Source organism: Opisthocomus hoazin, chromosome 10 (genome assembly GCF_030867145.1).
Source record: "Opisthocomus hoazin isolate bOpiHoa1 chromosome 10, bOpiHoa1.hap1, whole genome shotgun sequence".
Lineage (NCBI taxonomy): Eukaryota > Metazoa > Chordata > Aves > Opisthocomiformes > Opisthocomidae > Opisthocomus > Opisthocomus hoazin.
Window position 1 is genome coordinate 12,417,929 of NC_134423.1, and position 19,963 is coordinate 12,437,891.

At 56.9% G+C, this 19,963-nt stretch overlaps 2 protein-coding genes across 2 annotated transcripts; one reads left to right on the top strand and one right to left on the bottom strand.

Annotated features, from left to right (window-relative positions):
• The first annotated feature begins 1,830 nt into the window (after positions 1–1,830).
• Positions 1,831–13,288, top strand: STRA6 (signaling receptor and transporter of retinol STRA6). Its single transcript, XM_009935864.2, has 17 exons — positions 1,831–1,955; positions 4,442–4,520; positions 4,934–5,019; positions 5,187–5,326; positions 5,495–5,661; positions 5,826–5,951; positions 6,828–6,895; positions 7,032–7,108; positions 7,783–7,844; positions 8,119–8,299; positions 9,168–9,243; positions 9,324–9,457; positions 10,700–10,817; positions 11,009–11,110; positions 11,943–12,106; positions 12,635–12,772; positions 13,110–13,288. Exons 1-17 carry the CDS (start codon positions 1,831–1,833, stop codon positions 13,286–13,288), a joined length of 2,022 nt encoding a protein of 673 aa, XP_009934166.2.
• A 3,576-nt stretch (positions 13,289–16,864) lies between these two features.
• On the bottom strand, positions 16,865–19,421 carry ISLR (immunoglobulin superfamily containing leucine rich repeat). The gene has a single exon (XM_075431743.1). It carries the CDS (start codon positions 19,419–19,421, stop codon positions 18,171–18,173), a length of 1,251 nt encoding a protein of 416 aa, XP_075287858.1. The 3' UTR covers positions 16,865–18,170.
• Positions 19,422–19,963: the final 542 nt, after the last annotated feature.

The following is a 19,963-nucleotide window of genomic DNA, read 5'->3' on the forward strand; positions in this document are numbered from 1 at the left end:
ACAAGGCAATGCTGCTGGGCTGGTGGGTAGGTAGATCTTGCTTTCTGCCAGTTTATTTTCTTTGGATCACCCCACTGGGAGGGGAGAGGGGCATGGGCAATCCCACAGTGACTTTTGGAGCTGATCTTTCATCCTAATGTTGCTTGGTGAGGGAAACAGCATCCCAGGACGGGTGCTGCTGCATGCCAGGGCTGGCATGGCTCGCTTTACCTGCCTAAACCCCAGGCCCAACTTCCAAGCCCTGCCACCCTCCGCTGACCCCACAGAAATGGGCTTGAAGATGTGTGTGTTTGTGTGTGCACTGCCATGAACTTTACAGACTACTTCTACCTTTTTACGGAGCACTACATTCCTGGGAGGTGAGGTCAGAGCTGCTTCCCCGTGCAGGCGAAACCAAGGGATGGCTGGAGAGTCGATGCCTTGAGACTGTGACATGTGCTGGATGGGCTGAGGATGGGGTCTGGGATCCATCTGAGCTGGATGCTCACCTGGGGCTGGTGGGCTCCATCCTTCCTCTGCTGGAACCTGCACTGGTGGGGAGTGGGATGGTGGTGGCACCCTGAAGTAGACCAAATACTGGGGTGGGGGTGGCAGCGACAGCTGCTTCCTAGCTGAGTTTTGGCCCTCTGGGAAGGGAGGTGAAGATCCAAGGTCCCATGTCCTGACCTAGAGGGAGTCCCTGGAGGGGACCAAAAACCTGGCTGGGGACGTGATATCCAGTGGAGCATCAGGCCACGGGGTGATGTGGCTGTGGTGGTGAGTGCCACTCGTCTGTCCAGAGACAGGGCTGCCTGCAGGGTCACAGCCCTAATTTGGGGAATCCCTTTGAAGCTGGCATGCTATATCCATCACGGTCCCTGGTGAACACCAGCTGTACAAACAGCAGCCCGGAGCAAAGCTGCCGGCTCACTCATCTGTCTCCTACCCTTCCCTTGGAGCCACCGAGCTGCCCTGGGGGTGGTTTGGTGACATCCCCGGGGTGTAGGATGAGGTGTGCTCAGGTCCTGGGCTGGTTCCTGTGGCTTGGAGGCTGCACTGAGCATCACTACCTGGCACCTGGGGACAGCTTTGGGCGCTGCCTTTCCAACAGTAATGGTAGATGAGGCGTGTTGCAGCTTGTGCAATGTAGCTCTGGGACAGCAGAAGAGGGTGTGGGGTTGTCTGGGCCAAAGTCATCAAAACATAATGGGGAGAAGGAGAAATGAGAGCTTGTTGGGTCTGGCACTATGACAGATCCTTCTTTCTTTTTATTGCTACAAAGGGAGAGGGGCTGAGGTTTCCTCCCGGGGCTGGGGGAGGCTGGATGCAGTGTGGGGCATCTGGTGGCACACAGGGACATTGGGGACACGAGCCACGGGCTCCCCAGCTGTGGTGAGATCTCATCCCCGCTTTGCCAGCCAGCCCATGCTGCCGAGACCAAAACTTGACCCTTGCGCCGGTTTTTGAGTCGTTGGCGGAAAAACTGTTAAACTACCCAAACAAAGGCTCCGAGTCTATCAGCGTCCGGCGGCGGGCAGGGAGCGGCCGGGGGATGATTAGGTGCGCCTTGAGCGCTCGGGTTGTGCAGCAGGGAGGGTTTCAACCCTTCTCCCTCCCTCCGAGTCCAGATAAAAGGTGGATCCTTGGAGGCACAGCTGGATTTTGAAAGCTCCCGGTCCCTACACTGCTGCGGGAGTGACCTGAGAAGATAAAGGCTCTTGGCTCAGCGCCTCCGTCCCTGCATTTCCAAGAGCCCAGGGGGATCCATCTCGTGAAAGCCCGGTTGCCTTCTGCCTCTGGTTGCTTCTCGCCATCTCTCTCCAGCCCGTGGAGGGGGGGAAGGAGACGGCCATGGCAGCCAATGGCTCCGGTGGGATGCACGATGCTCTGCTGGACAATGGCTTTGCTGGCGCTGATGACCTCATTTCTGACTGGTATATCTACGAAACCATGGAGTCGGCTGTGCAGCAGGATGAGTAAGTGTCTACCCTGCTGACGGGTGCCACGCGTCCCCCTGTCCCCACTGCGGTCACCCCGGGCAGCTGCCAGCCTCCTGCCTGGCTGCTCTATCCCATCTCTGGAGAGCAACGTCCCTTGAGCAGCAGAGCCAGGATTTCTTCCCGGGTGAGCGGGAGGTGACGAAAAATGCTTGTTTTGGCCCCCTAAAAATGCTTCATTTCTTTAGGGTGCTTCTGGCAAGAGCTGGGGTAAATCCTACAGCAGGCATCTCTGCTACATGCACCTCCTTTTGCTTAGCCTTCCTCAAAATGCGAAGTGAAATGCGTGGTGTTAATCTGCTGCACTGACCCCTCCGAAGCCCCCAGAGCCTTTGCTGGCATAGAGCGGGCTGCTCTGGCTCCGTGCTTCTGGGCTGGAAGAGCTCGCCACAACACCGCCTTGTGAATCAGTCCCCTGCCTTCATAGCACCCCGTGGCCATGCTGATTTCGGCCAGGGGCGAAGCGAGGTGTCAGCTCACCCCGAACTGCTGGCAGGGGTGCGGGGCTGGGAGGCTCAACTGGGTCTCTGCGTGGCACGGCCACCCTGAACAGGTTTTTTACCTGCAAAATAGGGCTGAGAATCCCTGGGCTTGCAGGGATGTCTGATTGCGTTCTTCGCTCCCCAGCCCCCCCCCGACTGGTGTATCAGTGAAGCCTATCCCCTCTCCATCCGTGATGATCCGCTCTTTAACTGAGCGAACTCCCAAGAGCTGTGCTGTGTTTGCCCTGGGGATGGGACCCCGTAGCCCAACCTCACAGCAAGGACCTAGCGCTTCACGTCTTCCTAGCTGGGTGCTCTTCCCAAGGACAAGAGAAATGCTATGGGAGGGGAAACTGAGGCACAAGCAGCGGGGCAGCTTATCCAAGGTGTCCCACAAGGCTCAAAGCTGGGTGTCCCAAGGCCCACCTATCAGCATCTATTGTCCCTCTGTTGACTTAGTCCTCTGCGGGTGGCTTTTACGCCGCTCAGTTGACTGATACCTAATCCTGAGGGCAAGCAGGAGGAGATCCCAGCAGCGACCAGCCCAAAGGGTTCCTCCTCATCCTTAATCTTCTGCATTTTGAAACAGCCTTTGAAATCTCCTTGCCCAGCCCAAGTTTTCCCAGGTGAGGCCCTACCTGCATGACCCAAACCTCTGCTAGAAACCTTTGGGGGGATTTTCTGGGTGTCCTCCTTTGCAGCGAGCCATGGTCAGTGAAGGGATGGAGGCAGCACCAGGGGGTTTGCCCATCTCATTGCTCCTGGATGCTCTGGATTTAGATGCTGAAGCCCTGGTGATACCAAAAAGGGTTTTGGTATCCCTGTGCTCTCAGTCTTGTGGGCGAGTGCCCTGGATTTCTGGAGCCTGGATATTTTTGGCCAGCAGGAATTTTGTGGTCTATCCAAGGCCAACCATTGACAGAGAAAAAAAGGCAGAAATCTGAGCTTTGCTAATGGCCCTTGGTCCTAAAAAGCCTTTCCTGGCAGGTTGGTGACAGCCTGGGACATCTGATGCCTCAGAAATCCTAATTTCACTGTCGAACCCTTCCCTGCAGCCTTGTGTGTGGGGCTCCGTTCTGCAGCTGGTCTCCCGTCTCTGCCCACCCCACCGGCGCTATGGGGTTTGGGAGGGCGTGAGGGCTCACAAGGAGTTCCCTCCCTGCGAGTTATGGGGCTCATGGGGTTCTCCCTCTGCAAGTTACTGGTCTTAAGGGGTTCAGCTCCCTGGCAAAGGGATTTGCTGCCCAGCGTTGTGTGAAGGTGGCTGGGCATGACGGCGCCCGACCTTGGAGAGAGGAGGAGGGCTGCAGCGAAGCGGAGATTAGGGGATGTGGTGGAGGCCAGAGAGCGAATAAATAAAGCAGAGCCTGGTGCGCCTGCTCGACTGGCCTTGGCTGGCCGGGGGATGTGGCTCTGGGACCCTGTCCCGCATGCAGCTACCCTGGGCAGCTATCGCCTCCGCCATCCCCCCAGCTCTGGGGCTGGTCCCTCTCCCATGGGAAAGGTGTCAAAACACCCTGCAAGGAGTCTTCAAGCCTTCCAGCTGGCATTTAATAAGCGCCGCGCTTTAGGCAGCAAGGAGATCTGCTGCTTTGCAGACTGCACCCCTTGGAAAGACCCAGAATGGATATGGGTGTGAAAGAGGTGAAGGGGGACTTTGTCCTTCCTTGGTGGTCCCCTGTTCAGCCTTGGCATCCCTGTACATGCGGGGAGGTCACCCGGTCCCCGCGGGGATCAGCTCAGGGCCGCTCCCAGGTCTTATCTCTCTACCTTGATCATCAAGTCATCTTGTGAGGGTGACTTCATCCCTGATTATGGAGAGTGGTGTAACCCAGCTCTTTGGAGGTTCGCCCCTTCTCAGCATCAGACTGAAATCTCCACTGCCGCCGCGTATGTGGGCATTACCCCAACATCTTTGCTTTGCCCTTTTGGGACTAAATACAACCGTGCATCATATTTTTTTTTTTATCCCCTTCTTTCCAGCATGTTTCCCAGCATAATCCCAGACTGCGACCCCACCATTTCTCCCAGACTGTATCACATCTGCATGGCACCAGTCTCCGTAAGTACCTGCCAAGTCCTGTGGGGTGGGTTATCTGCCCTGACATCGTATCTGCTGTCCCCCAGCTCAGGTCATGTCCATCTACTCCCAAACAGCAGGTCTGGGCTCCCCAGCTTGAGATGGAGTGAGGTTTGAGTCCCAGCATGGGACTCACACATCTCTAGACTTTGTTTTGTCCCTGAAGTCAATGGAAGACTTTGATTTATTTTGTCTTTTTCGCAACATGGTGCCTCTGAGTCGTTTAGAGCCCGTAACTCTTCAGAGCGGGTCGAGAAGCGCCTGTCCCTGCTGCGACCGTGGCTGGCTTTAGCGTGTCGGGTGGAGACCATGTCTCTGTGGAGGCTCCCACCACATAGCAGCATGTCCAAGCCCCTGCCGTGTATTTATTTCTCCCTCAATTGGGTTTCTGGCAGCTGGCTGTGCTTGTGGGCTTGTCTTTGCTGGTGAAACGCAGGCGTCTCCACCGGAGCTGCTGGAACGGTGTCCCGGGACTGCTCAGGTACCCTGGCCTTGCACCCTGGTCCCCAGGGTCCCTGTCACCCTGTGGCCAAGCAGGTGGAGGGATGCTGAGGGTGCAGCATGGGATAAACCAGCTCTGGGGCAGAGGATGGTGGGGACAGGGTGCCCATGGCCTGGTGTCAGGCTCGTCCCTCCCTTGGCTTGCAGCCCAGCCAACTTTCTGGAGGAGGAAGACAACCGAGGGCTGGTGGTTGCGGTGTTCGGCATCCTGTTCTCCTCACTGTGCGTGCTGGTCTTGGACAGAGACCCTCTGCCGCTCATCGCCCACTCCTCCCAGAGCACCCGGGGTAAGGCGAGCACCCTTCTGGCCCGTGGGCACAACACTCCTCCCTACCCTGGAGATGTGCAGCTCCGGGTGGCACCCTGAGCAGCCTGTTCACCCTGGTCCATACTGAGAGTGCTGCCTTCTTCTGCCCATGTTGCTCTCCCTCCTCTCTTCTCACCATCCCATCTAGAGTACTGGAAGATCCTGGCTTTGCTCTACTACCCTGCCTTCTACTACCCGTTGGTTGCCTGTGCCACCGTCCGGCACAGGGTCAGCTACCTCGTGGGCTGCCTGCTCTCCTGGTGCCACTGTGTGGTCCACATCTGGCAGAAGGTGGATTGTCCCCAGTCACCGAAGGTACATGTCCCACTGCCTGGGGAAGGAGCGGGGAGGTTGGTGTGGCCAGGAGTTGGAGGTGGTGTTTTCATCACCTCTTTGAAGCGATGTTAAGGTGTCACCTGTCCAGGGCTAGGCCCCCAGGCTGGGGTGGTCTCATGTGTGACATCTCTGCTTCTCCTCAGATATACAGGTACTACTCCACGCTCTCTTACGTCCCCATCATCCTCTGCCTTGTGCTCCTAAGCCTTTGGTATCCAGCGCTGCTTATCAGAAGCTTCACCGGACAGGAGGAGACCTTGGATAAGGAGGTAATGAAAATCCATGGGGCAGCTGGGGGGGGTTGGTGGTGCAGAAGAATCCCTTGATGGACCTGCATGGTTCTGTGAACAGCATGGGCTGGTTCATGGCTGTCCTGCCCCACAGCCCATCTGTCTGCCTGGGGGACCAGCAGAACTGGGGGGCTCCCAGGGCACGTGCCCCCCACTTTGCTCCGGCACTGGGAGCTGCCTCGTCTCCGTCTCTCTGATGGTGCGGGTCGCAGCTCTGTTTATCTCGCTGGATTTGAAGAGGGAGTGAAAAATCCATCTTTGAAGTAAACTCCTTAGTACAAGAGGCTTAAAGCATCAATGCATCCCATTCAGGCTGGGACTGGGGTCGCCTTGTTTTTATCAGCAGGCTGGATAATCCCTGGCCCTTTGGGAAATGCCGGGGCTTTGTTGGGAACAGAGGAGGAAAAACCTACTTCGGGGAAAAAAAAGCCATCAAGCCCAAGCGTGGCCTGAAGTGACCCCCAGGCGCTTGCTGGGAGCTGGCTGATGGGAAAGATGGGTTTCGGCTGTCCTACCGGTACGCCTGGTGTTGGGCTGCTTTGTTGATGAGAACAAGGCAGGCTTATTTCCACCTTTCCGGTGCCGGAAGATTTGCTGCTAGCATCGCTCTGACACGTTCGTTATCCAAAGGAGGGCTGGGAGCCCATCACCCGCATTCCTCAGTGAGGGTGCTGCGGGGCATCGTGCTGGCAATGGGTGGGTGGCCGGGGACAGAAGACCAAGGTGACAGCTGCAGGGTGGGATGCAGATGCTCTGCTAAGAGGCCCCCCCAAATGAGAGTCACCTCTCCCTGCCCCAAGTACCTCGGGGTGTTGCTGCGCTCGAATCGGGCAACTTCTTGCTGCTTTCCTTAAGGTTACAGGGCGAGGTTATTACAAGAAGTACCTAAAGGCTGTCCTGTCCAAACGTCCTCGGAAGGGGAGGTAAGGACAACACCTTCCCATAGCTTGGCCGCATCAGCAAGCGCCTGTGCCAGCCCTGCCTGGCTGCCCGCTGCCGGGGCGGAGGGGGTCCTTGCTCCCAGCAGACATGCTTTGCACCGTCTCCTTCCTCCTTCAGCTCCACGAAGACAGAAGAGAGCCTCCTCTCAAGGGTCCAGACGTATTTACGCTCCTACGTCTACGCTCCCGAGGAAGGTAGGCTGCAGCAGCAGCTCGGCAAACAGGCTGCCCCCCCCTTCTTCCCCGGGGAGAGCAAATGCCTTTCTTGGCTCCTTCCCCAAAGCATCTGCGCTGTGGCAGCTGCCGCCCGCCGCACGTGCGACGCCTCGGCTTTGCACAAACTGTTGCAATTTGGGATGGGGAGTTGGACACCCTCCCGCCCTCCTGGGGACATGGGGGGTTGAGGCAGCAAGGTTCACGCATGGGGTGTGCTAATATTGCAGCCTGATTCTTGACAAGGCTATGGTACGGGAATAAAATCTATGGGAAGTGGATAAAATCCCTACCACAGCCCAGGAATGAGGAGCTACTCCTTGGCCCTTCTGCCCGTGGAAGAAGCAGGGGCTGTCCTGGGTGGTGGCACCCCAAGGGACTCCATGCTGAGGGCACACGAGGTGTCATGGGCTTGCAGGAAAGGAGGATCAACAGGAAGGAAACCCAGCCAGCCGGAGTAGGGAGAAACTACTCCTAGCTACGCATCCTTGCAGGATTTACCTGGGGAAATCCCTATTCATATGCAAGCGCCTTGTTCCAGTGCTCTCCCCTGCTTTGGCTACTGGGTTGGGTGGACCTGCAGCCCGCTCCGCTCTTCTCCCGTAATCCCACGTCCCAGCTCCTCTCTGATACACCCATCCGATTCTGCATTCCAGGTTTCCGGGTCCCGCTGAAGCTCATCCTGTCCATAACCACGGCCGTGATCGCTGTCTACCAGGTGACGCTGACGGTTCAGTGCCAAGCAGGGCCCCCTCCCTGCCTCCTCGGCTGTGTCCTCCCGAGGCAGAGGAGCCCAGAGGTCATTGCCACGCCACAACTTTGGCTACAGGGATGGTATTAGCGTGCCTCGAGGTATTACCATCCCTCGGCTGAGCCGCAGCAACCGGCCATGTGCTTCCAGGGCTCAGCCAGCCTTAAGTCTTTAAGCTAGGGCGATGGCTCGGCAGCGGGACGCCGTGACCTGAGGCTCACGCGGCACCGCTCCCTTGCAGGTTGCCCTGCTGCTCCTGGTAGCTGTCGTCCCCACCATCCAGATCGTACGGGCGGGGATGACGAAGGACATCGTGGTATTGTTGGTCCAGTTTGGCTTGGTGCCCTCGGAGAGCCCGGACATCCCGGGTGACATGGAGAAGGAGCTCAACACCGTCAAGTACTACCTGTGGTCACTGGAAGGTGGGTTCCTGCATCCACAGGTGATTTTTTTGGAGGATTTCAGAACTTAGTGGAGAGATTTCTAGCCCAGAGGATGGTCCAGCAAAGCGGTTGGTGATGGGGCATCTTCCAGGGGGGCTCTAAAATCAGCTGCCGAAGCCGCAGCCGTGCAGAGATGAAAGGCGACCGTGTGAGCCTGGTGCCATGCCAGGCAGCTCTGCCGCATGCCAAGGCGGCGAGGCAGGGAGAGCCGGCAGCACCGCACTGCAGATGCTGCCCTTCGGTTGTGGGCTTTGATATGTGCTGGAATCGAGCAGATGGCCCATGGCCCCCTGCATAATTGAAAGCCCTGGATGGGGGCGATGCAGGGAAGGCAGGGGTGCCCCCCTTCCTCCACACCTTGGGGTACCACCAGCCAAGGAGGGCCCTTTTTATGGCTGTTCCAGAGTCATCAAGCCTCTCTCACCCTCTTTGTTTTCCTGACATCTCCACCCCTCCTTCCCTCCTCTTGCTTTCGCCCCCAGCACCCCCTTTTCTGCGAGCATCTTCCTAGGCTCTCTCCATCGCACTGCCTGCTTATCACAGCTTGCTCAATGTTTTTTTCCGGCGCTACGCTAGCCTAACTGCTCGTGTTTCCTCTGGCTGCTCGGCTTTTCCCTTCCCTTTTACTGTCTCACCAGCTCATGTCTGCCATGGGAGGTTGGAGGTCCACGTATCGCAAAGGGGGTAGGGAGGGAAACTGAGGCACGGCACCCTGCTGGGGTGTATGTCCATGCAGCCCCATAACGCAGCCCCCCGCAATGCTCCTGAGCTACACTTTACAATACAACTCCTGTTGCTGGGGCTGGCCGCAGCACTGACCCGGCCATCTCCCCCTGCTCCTCCGCAGTCTGCTACATCTGCTCGTTGGTGCTGTGCTGCCTGCTGACCTGCGCCATGCTGCTGCAGACGCTGGTGATGCACAGGTACGGGGGGTACCCGCTCCTCCGGCCTTGGCTTTGTCACCGAGCCAGGATGGAGCTGCTCTCTCTCTCCCTCTCCCCAGGAACAACCTGAAGGCGCTCTACCAAGGGGCTGTGCTGGATGTTTTCTACAAAGCCCACATCCTCCGCCCGTCCCGACAAGCCGTCGTCTGCTGGATGAGCTTTGCCGGCTTCCAGACGGCTTTTGCCTGCCTGGGTAAAGGGTGTTGGGCAGTAGGAGGGGGCGGATGGGTGGTGGACTCCCACCTTGCACAGCCTACCCCGGGGTTTAAGCATCGTTTCCCCCTTTCTTGCCCCATTTTGCAAAGGGATGGCTGTGAGGCTTTTGTTCCTCTTTCCCCAAACACAATCTGTCCTTCTGCGGGAAGGACCATGCTGAACACCAAATGGTCGGGAAGGGAAAAAAAAAAAAGGAGGGGGGGTGAGGGAATGATGACTTGTTTTGGCTCAAGCCCAAATATTTTGATTTGAAAAGCTGTCACAGCATCTCGTGCAAAGGACTGTCTGTCTCCTCCCGTCCTGGTCTTCACATCCCGGGTGCTCCTCACTGCGTATCTTCCCCAGCACAGCCTGGGTCTCCCTGGCTGGGAGGGCTGGCTGTCCCACGGATGGGTGGAGGACGTGGGGAGTTGAGGCAGCAGGTAGAAATGCTCACCCCACCATGGTTTGCAGATGTTTTGAAGCCTCTCTGCCCCATGGGAGGTGGCTCTGGGCAGCGTCTGCGGTGATGCATGTGCAACACCCAACCATATCATCAACAGGAGGCTGCACAGGAGAGTCAAGCTGAGGGTCCAGGGGGTGATGGAAGGGCAGGGGGGACCACAAGTTCTATTGGGGATCGCCCCTTGGGAAAGTGGACCTATTTTGCAGGCAGATTGTACAGATTAGTGTAGAGGTAGGAGCTGGAGAGCATCCCAGGAGATCCTTGCACCCCTTTGTCAGCGAGAAGCAGCTTTCCTTTAGCCACCCAGCACTCGGTGCATCCCTGGCAGAGCTGGCTGCATCTTGCTGTGCTGCCGTGCAGCTAACTTCTGCTTACAAATCTTGATTTTTCAAGTTGTTAAAGCAAAGCAGCGGAGGTGAAAGACAAGCTCAAGCACAAGCAACCGCAGCTGCTGCTGATCTCGGTGTGATTTATGATTAGAAATCAGAGCTCAGGCTGAATTTTATGATGAGGCATCATAGTTGCAGCCCCAAGTGATGGCTCTTCTCAGTGGGAATAATGTGAGGAGCGATAAGAAAAGCTGAACTTGTAATTAAATCCCACACGGAGCATTGTGTTCAGAGTGGAGGAGGCAGGTAAGGATCTCGCAGGGTTTTTTTATGGGATTAAAATGAAAGATACACTTAGCAACAAGCACAGGTTTGGGGAATAAGAGCAAGAACCGCTTTTCCATCCTCCCCCGCCATGGTTTCTCTCCCCGTGTCTCCTTCCCAGGTCTCGTCATCCAGCAAGTGATTTTCTTCATCTGCTCGGTGGGGTTTACCTTCCTCGTCGTCATCCCACTCCAGTCCGGCACAAACACACACCTCTTCAAAATCATTCAGAACATGTGGTGAGCACTCACAGCCCTCGGGGAGGGATGGAAGACCCAAGTGGGGGCCGTAGACATGGCCTGGTTTTGGGTACGCTGTCAAGGGGAGGCTCTATCTTGGGCTCTTCCTGCTGGAGGTTTCTGCTGCCTGGGATGGCGTGTCATGCTTGGGACCCTCGTGGTGTCCAATCCGTCTCTTCCCTCCCACCCAGGCCCTTCTGGTTGACCCTGGTTGTTGCCGTCATCGTGCAAAATTTGGCAGCTCATTACCAATTCCTGGAGCAGCATCCCCTCCGGAAGGAGCTCACCAACAGGTGTGGGGACATGGGGGGCCTTTGGGGTGGAGCTGTTCCTCCTGAGGTCCAGGAGCCCGGGACTGTGCTGGGGTCACACAGGCCCCAATGTCATGGCATCCTCTGTGCCATGAGCTCAAGGGGGAAAACCTGTGGGTTTTTAGGGGGTTCAAGTGGCTCCATGCTCCCAGACAGGTTTCTTTAGATGCTTTAGAGGGCCGTGGTCCATTTACAGCCTTGATTTTCATGGGGTGAAGCTGGTGACGTCTGTGCCCTGCTCCACCATGCCCACCTGCAAGCCTTAGAGAGAGCCCAGATCCCTCAGGATTGGCTGGACAGGTTCAGATGCTGCCAGCGGATGTGGTTGCTCACTCATGCATGGTGTCGCTGCCTAAGATGTCTCGTTATGCTGAAGACAAGGGTGACAGATGGATCTAGGTGTCCTGCTCTGTCCAGCCAAGGCACTTCCATCATCTCCATCACTTGCCCAGCATTGCAGGGAGCCTGCTGTAGGCTCTTCCGACCTCCACAGGAGCTGGTGTCCTCCATCCCAAACTGCTATATTCACAATTTACCTGGTTTCTAAGTCTTCAAGGAGAAATGGAGACCCTATGCATGCTGGAGGCCAAGCTTTGAAGTCCTGATGGCACACTAGGCTGTTTCATCTCCAAGATCCCTCAAGGGTGTTTGCTTCTCTCCATGGGATGGAGACACCTCAAACAGGGACAGTGTCTGCCAAGGAGGGAGGGAAGGGTGGGAGGCTTATTTTGGCAGGAGGTTTCTCTGGCAGGGAAGGGCCATGCTTCTTGTCCCATGGTGTTTGTGTTCCTTACTCCTCCTTCTCCACCCGCAGGCGAGCTCTCTACATAGTCACCTACCTGCTCTTCCCCATCAACGTCCTGGTGGGTGTCCTGGCCGGGGTGTGGAGGATGGTAATTTCTGCCCTTTATAACGTCGTCCACTTCTGCCAGCTGGACATCAGCCTGCTTAACCGCGGCGTGGAGACCTTTGACCCAGGTAGGGTGCTGGGGAGGTCCATCTTCAGCACCTTCATATGAGCATGGGGACCCTTGTCCTATCGCAGAGCTCCCAGGGAACATGACGAGGGGCTCCTGCGTTGCTGGAGCTGCCAGGACCAAGACGGGCTTCAGGACCTCATGCTTTGTGTTCAGAAATGGGCAGGTGGGATAACAACCACTTGCTCCTCCTGGTGCCCGCTTTGTCCTGCTTTTCCACCAATCCCCAAAGGTGGGTGATGCCCTGCTGGGGTCCCCTGGGCTTCACCGGTGGCCAGACCCCATTCCCATGGGCAGCAGACCTTCAGGTCTCCTGTGCTAAAGGCAGGAGAGCTTGGTTCTCCCTCTGCTTTTCCTGCTGGGATTTCAGGAGCAGAGCTCATCCCCAGCTCTGGAGACAGAGCTGCTCTAGCAGGGCAAAGATGGAGCCTGGCAAATGACCCTCCCTTCACTCCAGGGCAGGAGGGAGGGGGGAACCATGAAGTCTGGCCTCCCCTCACGTGTTTACTGTGGGCTGTGTTCCCCCCAGGCTACCACATTTACTGCCACTATCTGAAAATTGAGGTCAGCCAGTCCCACCCGGTGATGAAAGCTTTTTGCTTGCTGCTGCTCCAGCTAGCCAGGCCGGAGGGGCCGCAGGGGCTCCGGGCTGGCAACGTGGAAGAAGGTAAGACCTTCCCACTGCCGTATGGAGGGCTGCATGGCTATCACTGTGGGGCGGCATCGGGGTCTCCTCTGCGGGTTTCCTTTAGAGATGCTGGTGATGCCTTGGGGGAATGGCACTGTGTAGGGTTGTGGTTCTGCTGCTCCCTCTGCTTTCGTGCCACCTCCTCTGTTTGGTGTGTGACCATCTCCATCTCAGGAGCTGTTCCCATTCCTCTGCCCATGCAAGGGCAGGATGTGGCTCATGCTTTCACCCCAGGGTGTAGATGGCATCTGGGCAGCCGCAGCAAGGGGTAGCTGGGGCTGGAATTGTCATTACCCCCTCCCCAATCTCCTTTCAGGAGTCCAGCTGATGCAGCCCAAGAAGGCACCACCAAGCAGAGCCAGGTTCAAGCAGAGCCGAGCCCGCTGGTGGCTGGCTTACACCCTCCTCAACAACCCCTCGCTGATGGCTTGCCGGAAAACCGCCCTCTCCGATCCCACAGCCAATGGCACCCAGCTCAGCCCTCCCAAGCCCTGACCGCCAGAGAAGCCCCCCACCACTCTCTGCCTCCCGTGCACACTCCAGTCCCATCCCATCCCTGTCTCCCGTTGACTCTCCTCCTGTGCTGGCAGGAGTTTTGGGCACCTCTTGCCCTTCTCCAGCCTCTGGTCCCTCTCCAGTGGTGATGTGGGCTGGTTTTTAGCTATAGGTCCATGCTGAGCCACTACCAAGGTCCAGAGGTGAAGACAGACAAGGCAAATGAGTCGCCTCCAAGAATGACCTAGATGGAGAGGGGTTGGTGAGCCAAGATAAACCCTCCAGGCATCTCAGAAACACCTTCCGAAGAGTCACTCCTGCAGTGAACCCACCAGTTCTCAACGGCTGCCTTTCCAACACATGGCAAGGCAGGCACTAGTACCCAGCACCATGGCAGTAAGAAAAAGAGGGAGAAAGCGTGTGGTTGTCTGTGTGGAGGGATCCTCAAGCAGACTGATCACGAGGACCTACCTGCATCTCAGCATGGTCTCCCCATGGAGAAGATCCCCACTGCCAACCCCATCCCCAGCTTCTCCTTTCCAGGTCTGATCCTTGCTCTCCTCGGGCACTGTACCTACCCCCAGGACTTGTGTGTTTTCCCCAGTTTTGTGAAGGCTGAAATCCCCATCCGCTCTGGGCCATGAGGTTGCAGAGCCATTTCTTTTCTGCTCCCTGTAAGTCTTGTGCCCCCAGTGCCTCTTGATGCCACCCCATTTTGTTTAAAGCCAGCGGTTCCCCACAGCTGGTGACCTCCAAGTGAGCTGAGCTTGAATCTATAAAACGCAATTTTACACCTCGCTTGGATGTGCCGACTTGGGGCAGGTTAATAAATCACATACCTCTCTCCTACACTCCGGGTGTTCTTGACTTCTTGGTTGTTCCCGAGTAAGCCATACCTGGCAGGAGGGACATGAGGACCATTGTAGCCATGTCTCAGGTGATGGCTGGGGGTCATTTTACTCAGCAGAGGCTTTGCAGTAGGTTTGATTGACCTGGGGGTGATTGGGACCAAATCTGTGATCCCTCTTCCCATCTTTGGTGAATTTTAAGGCAAAGCTGATCAGTTTGCCTTCCCGTCAAAATGTCTGGCCCATAAACCACAGCTCCCATGAAGGACGGGACTCAAAGCAGGACCTTTTGTGGCTACAGCACCAAAGGTAGGTGTCCAAGTTGTGTCTGGATAATCTCCTCCCTTGATGTGCCCCTTGAAACCAAACCCTGACTTCAGTGGCCTGAAGGATGCCTGGCTTCAGCCTGCGGTTGCAGGCAGGGCTCTTGGTAAGTTGTACCCATGTCTCCTTACTCTTCTTGACACCATCTCAGCCTTGCTAAAGCAGGTGCCTTGGAGACTTTGCAGCCCACCCTGCATGGAGCAGGGCTGCTGGGCCATCCCCTCTGCTCCCTGGGGTTTGAGCCCCTTGCCCCAGGGATCTCCTTGGAGGTGAGCAGACCTGCTCTTTGCAGGTTTTCAAGGACCCCATGCCCTCTTGCTGAGGTGCTTGCAGCACCATTGGTGTGGTTTGGGGTTGAGTGATGCTGAGCCCTGTGCTTTTGGGGTTTGCCTGTAGTGTCCTGGCATCTCCCCACAACATCAAAGCTCCCTGAGTGGGAGCCTTCCCTTTCCCCAGGAGCCTGACCCCCCTCCCTTTCCACCTCAGCAAAGAGAGGGGGGTCCCTGCCTTCATCTGCTGCCCGAAGAGCTACCTGGTGCGCTTGGGTGCTCCTAGCCCTGTCACATCTGCTGCCCTGAACAACACTGTTTTAATCATGTTTGATTACTGTCTGGCGCATAGCACAATGTCACCAAACCGGGTGACAGCAGTGACACCCAAGGCAGATCTGGGTCCATTTTCTTTATAAGACAGCAGGAGCCCAAGGTCCAACTCCCTCTGTTTTCCCAGCTCTGGGCTTTGCGTCCTGGGGTTTGCGTGTCTGAGCACAGGAGAGATGCGGTGCCGGTGGGCGCTGGGTGTCCTGCATGTATCAGGTGAAGGGATGCCCTGTGGCAAAGGCTTCATCTTTCCATCACAGCTCATCCCAACCCTTCTCCAGCCTCTGAGGCACTGGGGTTTTGAAGGCAGCCTTTGGTAATCCTGCAAATCTTTTCCAGCCCTGGGCCATGGGTGGAGCTGGGTTTCGGCATCTGTTTACACAGCCCTGCCCCAGGCTTCCTGGAGATGTCTTGGCAGGCGGCAGGCTGGGACTACAGCCCTGGGAGGAAGACAGGAGGTGGCTTCACTGGTCTGTTTGTTTTCTTTCCCTCCTTTGACATAAGCAGGGTGCCCTGGGGGTGAACTGAGCTCTTCTTCATGGTGGCTTCTCGCCTCCTCTCTAAACCCCCAACATAGGTATGGCCATGCAACAGCATCACCCCCGCGCATCCAGAGTCCTCCCCACCCAACCCTGAAATGATGGGGAGGTGGTTCAGGGAGCTGATCTGGCTGAAAACAGCCCTTAACAAAAAATGGCACACACGGGGAATGGAAACGCAGGTCTGGGTCATGCTGTGGCTTTGCCAATGTGAGGGACAGAGAGGAGCTGATGAGGGGTTGTGGCACCCCAGGCTTGCACTGGCTGGTGGCCATGGTGGGTCGGGATGGTGAGGCCAAGCGTGGGATCACCTGCTGCATCCAGCCCAGGAGCCACGTGGCAGGGTGCCGTTTGTTATGAATGAGAGATGCTTAATATTGCTAATAACTTGCCATAAAAGCTCTGAGCGGAGGAATTCACCTTTCTGGTGACAGAACAGCCACGCACCAGCAAACACAGGGGGAGCACGGGCTCTGCAAGGCAGGCAGAGACGTTCAGGCATGGCTTCAACTGCTGGCAGACTAAATCTTACTCTTTTTTTATCCTTATCCCAGGCTCCAAACCCTGTTCCCAGCTGAAGCTGCAGGAATAAGCTCCCATACCCCGCTATTCCTAGGCAGGCAGGGAGGGGAGGGGCCCTGGCTGGGATAAAATTGATGTTAAAAGTTGTATCCTACAAAATGAAACTGAAACTCTTGTTGGCACCCCAATGTTTTTCATCCTTTCTGCTTGTAATGGGAAAAATATGCGCCTGTTTGCTAGCTTCAAAGGCCCTTGGTGCAGGAGGAGCTGCTGGCTGTTTCTGGCTCGGGACCCCCGCGGAGACCTCGGCGCCGTACGCAGATGGTGTTGGTGTGTGGCAGCTCATCGGCTGCCCCTCTCCTTAACCCTACAAGTTGGCTGGACAACGAATCGTGGGGCTGGAGAGCTTGGGTGGAGGCCTGAGGCTCTGGGACAGCTGCTTTTCAGCTGGTTTTGGCATCGCTGCCTTCCCCTGCCCACTGCAGGCAGCGATGGGGGCAGTTTTGGGTGCCCTACAAATGCATCCTCCCTCCAGGGTCATCATGGGGGGGATGCTACAGCACAGGGAGGGATTTGGGGGAGCTGGGGGGGGAAAGAGGGTTGGTGGTGAGCTGTGGCACCCCAGATAATGCTGGGTCTGGGCAATGTGGGGGCGCACAGAGGCAGCATGCACCAGCTTGTTTTAAAAATAATAATAAAATAAAGTGTTTATTGCTGTCCATACAGCTTTGGTTACAAGGCGAGGGTCGTTGCAAGGGTCCATCCAGCGCCAGCAGAAGGTACGAAAGCCGGACCACCCGTGCTTCGGGGTGGGGGAGATGGAGATGCTCAGCCCCCCACCATAAGACAAGGGGTCCCCCAGCACCCTGCGGCAGCCGGTATAGTGTATATGTCCCACGTGGGAATTCTAAAGCACTTAAGGAGTGTGTTTATGGCTTATAGGTCAGCTCAGCTTCTCTCTCTGTCGCCCGGGTTTTCCCAATCTTTCTCCCACTCCGTCATACAGCCCCCGCTCGGTTTCCCATCAGAGAGAAGTGCTGGGAAATTATTTTGGTCTCTTTGGGCTCAATCCCTCCCCGCTGGGGTCGGAGCCAGAGCAGGGCAGCTCGGTGGGTCCAGCCCAGCCGAGTGTTTTGGGCCGCAGGCTTCAGCGGTGAAAAGGAAGCCAGGGGTGGGGTGGGGTGTGGAAATCATCTGCATCAAGTCTGGGAGAGGAACTGAGAGGGGCAGGGCCTGATCCTGCAAGGTGCAGGGAGGGTGCAGGCACCCTGGGTGCTCCGAGCACCCAGCCCGTGGGAGCCCTTTGTGCTCCTGCAGGGATGAAGCCTGTGGAAAACCTTCTCCTGCTCCACAAAAATGCCTTGATCCAAGCCCACGGCCCCATCCAGCGTGTCCTACCATACCCATCCTGCTTACAAAGGACCATTGTACCTCTGTCCCTCAAAGCCATGCATCCTGGGACCCTGGGACCCTGTGGCCAAGCTATTCCTCTATGCTCCGCCTGGTGCTTCTGCTCCTGGTGCTTCACGTGAGGTTGGTGGTAGGAAGGATTCACCTGGTCAAGAGCCCAGGTGCTGGTCATGGCGGGGATGTCATCTTTGGTGCCACTGGACCGATGGGATTCTCTTTGTGAGAGATCCCCTCCCTGGTCACAGCTCGCTGCTGCGGGTGGAGGAGGGCTCATGGTGGTGGGCTCTGGGGTTAGGTGGTGGTCACCCTGTTGTGGGTGGACTTTAATCCTGCAGCCGCACTTTGGTCTCGGGAGGGAGGTAAGTCGGGAGGTGGCAGATCTGGATGCCTAGAAAGTGGCAGCATGGTGTGGATCTGCTCGCCATCACCCAAGCTTGTTTGAAGCTCTCTATTAACGGAGCCCAGCCCTGACCCCCATCTATGGAGGGCTTGAACTACCAGCCCTGGGCCTGAGTCTTGGCCCCCTTTGACTCCTGACCGCCCAGAGATCCCAGAAGCTCAGCAAACGCATGGCACTACGTGAAGATAAATGCTACAGAAAGAGGGTTAACCCCCAAGGCACCGTTTCCCTCTCCCCCCTTTAACAGCAGAGCGCAACGCCCAAAGCCAGCAGGAGGGTCCCCAGGTGGACCTGGGGCACCGTTCCTCCTGCCCTGCTCTTTGACTCCCTCGGCATGTGGTAAATGATCACCAGCTTTTCTCCGGCACCAGAGGGATCCATTTCATCCCCCTTGTAGCAGCTCCGACCCCCGAGGTGGCTGGCTTGGGGGTCGTCTTGGAGCAGGTCTTCAGCTGGATTCTCTGACCCAGCCAAGGCCACGTTGACCGAGACATCCCGTGTGCCCACATCATTGACAGCGAGGCAGGTGTAGGTGCCTTCATCCTCCTTGCTGAAGTTGGGGATGGCCATGGTCCCATTCTTGAAGACCAAGAAGCGCTCTTGGCTCTGCTTGACATTTCCATCCCGTGCTATGTTGGGCCCATTGATCTCAACGCGGTGGCTGGAGGTCTTGATCTTCCACCTGATCTCTGGTGGAGGGCTGCCTGCCACGCTGCAGTGCAAGGTCAGGGTGAGGCCATCGTACATGACGGTGTTGTCCAGGTTGGAGAGGTAGGTGAGCTGCACAGAGGGGGCAATGCAGTTGTGGTCGGGGATGTCCATCACCGCCCTGCCCTTCAGCCTGCCAGGGGCCATGCACAGGGTCGACCCCCCCTTGGTGATGGAGACGGAAGTGTTCTCAGTCCACTTCTTCAGCCAGAAGACCTTGCAGGAGCAATTGAAGGGGTTGTTGAAGATCTGCAGCTGGGACAGGGAGGGCAGGTTGTCAAAGGTGCCCTCAGCCAAGGTGGTTAACTCGTTGTCGTTGAGCCAAAGGGAGCGCAGGTCCTTCAAGGAGTGGAAAGCGTCCCGGGGCAGCCCGGCCAGGCGGTTGTTGTTCATCTTCAGGATCTGCAGACTGCTGAGGTTACGCAGGTCCTGCCAGGGGAAATCTGCTATCTTGTTGTGGCTCAGGTCCAGATTCTTCAGGTGCACCAACAAGGCAAAAGCCCCCGGCTCCACCACCCCGATCTGGTTGTAGCCCAGCCACAGCGACTGCACTTCAGGAACCTCAGCGAAGGAGCCCTGTCCCAACCAGCCGATCCTGTTGGCCGACAAGGTGAGGATGGTCACGTTGGAGGACAACCCCTCGGGCACCTCCTGCAGATCCTTGTAGGCACACTCAGCCAACAGCCGCCCGTTTTTCTTGGTGGAGCAGGAGCAGGCGCTGGGACAGGCCAGGCAGGGCCCCAGAAGCACGGCCAGCCCCAGGCAGTAGAGGAGGAGCCTCATTCTTCCTCCTGGGAAACAGAGGTGGGGGGGAATGAGCGGGATGGGCCTAGCCAAGATGGGGATCTGCTTTTTCTTGCCAAATTCTAACAGAAAGCAGCAGAAGAGCGAAGCATCCAAGCGATTATCCCCAGCACTTCAGCTGGAAAAGGCTGTTTGAAATCTTCCCTAATCTGAGGAAGGCATTTCCTCATCAAGAGCAGAGCCTTCGACTACCTCCACGAGTGGAGAACTTCCCCCTAAACCCTTTCCTTCCCCCACCAGAAAATGCCTCCCCCCGGGATGCTCTTTCCCCAGGTTTTGGGAAGCAAAGTGGGAGCTGGGGCTTCAGAGAGCTCACCCTGCTGAGGCTGGAATTCGCAGGAACGGAGGAGCCACAGCCCTTTCACAACCAGCCTTTCCCTAAAGCCCGAAGCTGTTGAGATTTTCAGCACGCTCTCAGACCTCAGGCCAACCCCCCATCTCCATATTTTTCCATGTCACGGAAAAAAACCCAAAACAGCTTCTTCAGTGCTTTTTCTCAGCGAGAGAGTGTGGGGTCCCTG